Genomic DNA, 6,477 nt, shown 5'->3' with positions numbered 1-6,477 from the left:
CGCCGGAGAAGGGTCGTCTGGCTAATGCATAATGCCATTGAAACTTCATAGGTCCTCAGCAGACTCTGCCGAGTTTGTTGTGACACGACAGTGAGCGTCGGAGTGAGAGTTACTTGTCTAGCAGCGTTGGATGATACGTAGGCCCCTTTCTCCGTGGACGGCGACGGGCAAGGCGATCCTGCTTAGGCTCGACTTGGTCCCGACTATGAGGAAGTTAGCTGCCACTGAGCTCCTCCGAGTATGTGTGAGTGGCATGCAGCTAGCTGGACAGGCGAGTGCTGAAGCTGATATACAGCGGGCTGTGTCTTCCGCGGTGAGCCTACGATCATCACCACTGCCTTCACGCAGTGTCTCGGTCAGACATCGTTCGGTCTGCGGCTGTTGAGTTCACATCGTATCGACGCTACTACAGCGGAGCGACTCGTGATCGAAGCCCTCTCTATCCTAGGTCAGCCACGACTTTCTAGCGTGGTAAGTTATTCTTATCCGTATCTGGGTGCACTGCTGTACTTCAGTCACGCGGCAAGGTGCTGCTCTTATTGGCTCGGTTATTTCTCATTCGTGGCACATCCACGGACGCCATAGGAGCCCAGGCCCTACAACTTGCGCTGGAGAAGGTAGGACGATCGGACTCCGACTGTCTTGGATGACACCTGGTCTATTCAGAGCTTGGCGATGAGGTTCGAGAGGATCTGCAGAGCCCCCGATGCAGCTCGAGATGAGGACAGCGAAGATGAAGATACGGCCTCGTATCTGCAACGGGCTCTGAGTGTTATCATCGACGCCGTATCGATTTGCCTATGGCAGTGTCTCGCTGATGCCGTAAGTCTACCCCGGCCTAACTGTTGTGACGGAAGGAACTCGTCTCAGTCAGGCTCTGCTACTGTTCAATTGCCAATGTGAAAAATGCGTTCGGTGTGTTGACGTTTGTATATCCCTATCATATGCTACACTACGGATCATCTCGGTCAAGACAGATATTTTAGGTATTGGAGCTCCACTCTGTGGCCACGACGTCTAACCCAACGCCGTCCCCTCGATACAGCAGCCGTAGCGGCTCATCCTCAACTTCGGCCTCTTCCTTCTCGTCGTCATCGTCGCTCCGCCGTGGATCGTCCTCGTCATGTCAAGGGACGAACATATCCCGAGCACTGAATATAATCATGCATCTCCTAGCCAACTCCAACATGGCCAGATGTAAGGGCCTCGCCTGTCCTCTCAGAAGTCTTTTCAATGCGGTCTCCAGGTGTGCTGACTGCGTCCCATATTCCCCCAGTAGCGAGGATAGCCACGTGGCAGACTACCTGTGCCAGCCCTCGGAGCGGTACGTCTGTTCTGATCGGCAACAGAGACTATAGGCTCAGAGTTGTTAGGGATAATGTCGAGACAAGGCACTAACGCTGGTCTGCAGCATCTCCAGCTGCTGATGATAGAAGGTCTTCCTGCTCAAGTCGGAGTCATCCTTGGTGGGCAATTCTCTGTCGGCCTGCCGCCGCCACCGCACTGTTGTTGTATTAGAGAGTGGATCTTCCCTATGCGACTGCTTCGTCCACAACATGCTGCCAGCGATAATATCCCACACTCACTCCAGTCTAGCAGATGTCAGATTCAGAGCTTTCAAAAGCCTGTCCGATATCATAATGCAGCTCCTGGGAGATGACGACACGTAAGTCTCCATCACGACTGCAGCCCTTCGGTGTTGGTCACTGATGGCCCCCTATATGTTCGGTCAGGTATAATGCCGATGGGGCTTTGAGAGCTCGCCTCGCCTCGTTATTGCGAGAACAGCTCTTGCCGTTGGTCGGAGTGTTACTAGGCGATGATGAGCCGACCCCTACTCTACTGCGAAGGCTATTGGCCTTGGTCATGCCTGATGAGGAGATGACACCAATGGTGAAGTACAGACGATGACAAGAACAATGATGCTGTACATAAGACTGTCATGACGATTGCCAATGATAAGCTCAGTTGTTGGATTGTCAATTGGAGCTACCCGAGTCTTGGGATCCCCCTGGCCTTAGGATAAACGCACGGTGGTCAGCAGTGCCCACTGTCACCGGCCCTTTATTAGTACTCTGATATTTGTTGATATCCGATTATCAAGTACACTCCACTACTAGCTATCCGAAGCTCCACGATCATCAGTCTTATACTTGGCTATAAGAGAGTTTTCATCAGTTTCACTGCGGGATAAATCACCACCGAGGAAGCAAAGCTAGAACCAGTCAACCTCGTAAGTTATGAACGAGATCAATCGCACCGGGCAGGGTTTGTAACATCAATATACTATCTCGCACAACGCCATTGCCAACAGGCTTGCCAGGGGCTGTGTGTCCCGGACAAGCATCTGCCGTAGGATCCCTGAAAGTTTCAGGGATCCTACGGCAGATGCTTGAAAGTTTCAGGCTGAAACATGTCGATATCCTTCCAGTAACCCTCCATGTGATTGGTCATCGATAGAGTAGAGCTCCATATGGTTGGCACATCACCGAGAGAGGACATACTCCTACCAGTGGTGACCGGCCCCTGTAGACTCGCCAACTCGAGCAACGACATCCCCCGTGATGTCTCTGGCAAGAGATTTTTCTCGCAACAGCTCTATGGAACCCTGGATCCTCTCCATCATGGATCAGACACGACTCTCAGTTGGACGCAGGTTACCGCTCTGTATCATGCTTTCCATACAGCGGGCGTCAGTGAGTGACAAAGCGACAGTATATACTCACCCAGTTTGATCGCTTTTCTTGACGATTTAGAGAAAAGTGGATCTTCGAGTAAACCGAGATGAGTCTGCTTCAGATCGACAAGTCCCTCGAAAAGTGTTAAAGAGCTTCGTTGGAGCCCAGCAACAGACTGTACAAGGAGGATAGAGAGTCGAACGCTCGTCCAGGATCTTATCTGCATCCCTCTCGTGAGGGTCATCACCCGAGCTCTCACAGTCCAATGTCTCACAAGCTCCATGGAGACTGTCATCGTCATCATCAGGGACGTTATGCTCTCCCTCATTAGTAGCATTTGCTTGTTGCGCCACGGCATCTGCAAGTTCATCAGCTAAGGTGAGTCGGTATCCCAGTCTGCGATATCATTGGCCTGCTTCACTTAACGAGAATCCTAGAAGGATTCTCGTTCAAGGATCCTTCAAGCTTCTTTTCAAGATGGTCTGGAGCCTTGCAGTTGTCCCAGCAAACTCTCTCAACACCACAGAGGTGACAGATAAACAGCCAATCTGCTCCACCCTCACGCACGGGCTGGGGGAAAAGCCGCTGAAAGGAGGGGGAAAAGAGGGGAAAAGAAAAAAGGAGAGAGGGAAGGAAAAAGAGGGAAAGGGAAAGGAGGAGGAAAAAGAGAAGGAAAAGGAAAGGAAAAGAAAAAGAAAAAGAAAAAGAGAGGAGAAAGGAAAATTGAAAGGAGAAGGGGAGGGAAAGACCACCTCATGACATACTATATCACAACTCAAACAACATCCACGAATTCTTAGAAATGACAGTTACTTGCACTTTGCATCTTGCGTTGGTTCCACTTCGCGACACATACTGAAGAAAAGCATATTGACATACAGTATCATGATGGTAATTCACCTGTTCCTCAGACTCTTTTTTCTCTCGTAATACCGTCGATACCTCTCACTCTTCTTCTTTCTTATGGCAAGATCAGCTTCAAGCTCTTCCATGCTGTCAACATAGGGATACCACAGCCTCCCTCCTCGACCCGTTCTACCGATGACACAATGGGGCTGGCCGTTCGGGCCTTTGTACTTCTTCCCCCTATACTGCCCGCATGCAGTGCATAGCTGAGGGTCTCCAGGCTTCCGACGCTCCCGCTCTATATCGAGAGCCTCAAGAGTGCGCAGAGCACGGTTCTGACGGCCCTGTAGTAAGTCGGCCAATTTTAGTTGGTCGGATACATCACCCTTAGAGTCCCGCCAGGCAGATTGCTGAGCGAGGCGCGCCGCCTTCTTAATCTGCTCATCAGCCTCCTTGTTCTCCCTCCTCTCCCTTTTCCTCTTCTCGCGGTTGCAATCTCGCTTTGGTGACGGTCGCGCTTCACACGAGGGAGGCAATATTACCACCTCCCCGATGGTTGGAGGCTCGAGATCCACTCGTGTGGCCCATACAGCATTGTCATCAGATAACAGAGTAGACTTCAGCCCCTGCGTTGCTGCTCTCGATACCTCGCCCAACGAACCGGCTAGGAAAGCTGCTGCTTTCTGATTACAATGCTTCCTCAAGTACTCCTTCACAGACTTCAATGCGACAGGCAGCAGCTCCAAGGGAGCTTGATCCTCCAGTTGCTTGCGCTCCTTCTCACGCACAGAGGAACAATATGCATTGTACCTCTTCAATAATAGCACAGCCGCCTCCGTCACGCGTTGCTGTCCCATAGACAGGTAAAGCTTGCTGAACAGTGTTCAGTGAACACACCCTCCATGGCCGTATTATACATGCATGACGAAGCAACGAATGGAGGGCTTCCACTCATCATTCGAAGCCGGGACACTGGCCTCTTACGCTTTGTACAGGATAGATCTGGCTTGGGAGCCTCCACATGGACTGATAGCGTTGGCGTGTTCACCAGTGGAGTACTCTCAAAGTCGTCTTCTGGCAATAAGGCGCATATCTCGGCACTGCTTGTATCACCATCGTTCACAGCGTCCTGCTGTGTATGTTCCAAGAGAGCCAGCTCGCGAAGTTCCTCTTCGCTAATATCATCGATATCATCAATAGATGGGTTCTCGATTGGCTCCACGAGTGAGTGGTAGTACTCCCATCCAAACTTCGGTAGCTGCTCATCTTTGCTACAGATGGTCCAGTCGCCGAATCCTAGCTGGACTCCCATAAGTCGCGTGACTTCGTATTCGCGGGAGAAGAAGTTACCACATCCCATCTCTTTACCAGCAATGGAAAGCTTTCTACGATTGAATATGATAACCCACCACCAGAGCCTGGCTTGATGGAGCCGGCGGCTACACCCTTACCGTCCGAAATACCATCTGTTCAGAGGCATATTCTCTGTGACACGCCTCGACCTTTGACGTTCCTCGGGTACTGATGAAGGAGCGTAAGAGCTCACCAGAGTTGTGGTAATCAACCGTCGACTTGACCAGGTGAGGCCCCGGCTCCATCCCTTCTTCATCACTCAGGCAGTTATTCCGAACATGAACGAGCTGCCGAGCAAAGGAAGCGAGCCTCGCTTAGCGAGGAAATCTTGCGTTAAAAGCCGATAACAAGGATCAGACGGCCCCACTACAGCATGCTTCGCTCCTTCATGGTTCTCCTCCAACAGTATCGTCCGAGCGATTTGCCACTCATCTATATCTCGATGGAGGTGTACAGCCTGAAAGAAGAATCGAAGAGTGTTCATCAGTTATTCACGTCTACTTGTAACAGTCGTTGTTCGAGAATTCTCGGAGGTGGTATCCATCTCCTCAGGAACTTTTTCTCCTCCTTCGAGATGGGAGCATTCGGACAACGACTGATCCTTATTGCAGCGAACTCGCGCAGCCTTCAGCTCCGCGAGGTCGCCGGGGTGCGTAGCGAACACGCTGGAGGCTATATCTCTGATGGCCTTGGCCCGTCGAGGATGATCCCCAGGCAATGCCCTCGACAGCCTCATCATCAAATGACAACTGTCCACAGAGGCGACAGATAAACAGCCAATCTGCTCCACCCTCACGAGAATCCGCGAAAGGACTGTCCTCCTTGTGAATGGGCATAAAGTATACATCGGACTTCAGTTTTAATGGTGCGCGCCTCAGGGGCGCGAAAAAATTCCGGGCAACTCTCGTTGAACCGGGGAAGAATGCATCCTTTCTTCCCAGGTATACTCCCGGGAATTCCCGGGAATTGGAAGAATGATCCATTCTTCCCACTGGGAAGTTCCCAGTATTGGGCCAACCCGTTCTTATGGAAACCAAGCGAATTCACCACACACAGATGAAGCTTATGCGCACAGCATGCTAGCCATATCAGTCGCTCGTCCATATCAGTGCAAGATCCCCGATGACATTTATGATATAACTGCCGCTGTCGGTCGTATAGGAGAGCTGAAGGGGCCACCGGTCTATTTCAAGATCGGAGATGCAACCCTGAGAATGTGTTCCAAATCTATGCTACCAGCTGTAGATCACGATTTCACTGATATCATAACAACCCTGAATAAAGCTAAACTTGCAATTCTGAGGAGATACTTTGAGTGCACAAAAGCCTAAGCGCGACATCGGCGAGGCCAGGACCCCCGACCACAGCGGCTTTCTTGTTGTTCTTAGAGACGAACATCCAGTTGAGGGCGCGTCTGGTGTCCACAGTGTGAGCGAACGCATGAACGGCACCTGCGTTATGACACTGTCATAGGTGATGAGCTCGTCGAAGTAAGTCTTGGATTTCGAGAATGCACTGAACCAAGTGCCTTGTCCGATGCTATGGTTCGTGACATAGAACGACAACTTGCACTGGACCGCCAGAAGAAGGGCCTTGAAAC

General features: G+C 51.3%; 1 protein-coding gene across 1 annotated transcript; it reads right to left on the bottom strand.

Moving 5' to 3' along the window:
* Positions 1-3,095: 3,095 nt before the first annotated feature.
* On the bottom strand, positions 3,096-4,381 carry Pmar_PMAR015514 (hypothetical protein; the record flags this gene model as incomplete). Its single annotated transcript, XM_002767908.1, has 3 exons — positions 3,096-3,189; positions 3,492-3,533; positions 3,621-4,381. The coding sequence occupies 3 exons, from the start codon at positions 4,379-4,381 to the stop codon at positions 3,096-3,098; spliced, it is 897 nt and encodes a 298-aa protein (XP_002767954.1).
* Between the last annotated feature and the right edge of the window lie 2,096 nt (positions 4,382-6,477).

Source organism: Perkinsus marinus, assembly GCF_000006405.1.
Source record: "Perkinsus marinus ATCC 50983 genomic scaffold scf_1104296969568, whole genome shotgun sequence".
Classification (NCBI taxonomy): Eukaryota; Perkinsozoa; order Perkinsida; family Perkinsidae; genus Perkinsus; species Perkinsus marinus.
Note: the sequence above shows the minus strand (reverse complement) of the source record. Positions and strands in the feature narration are given on the sequence as shown.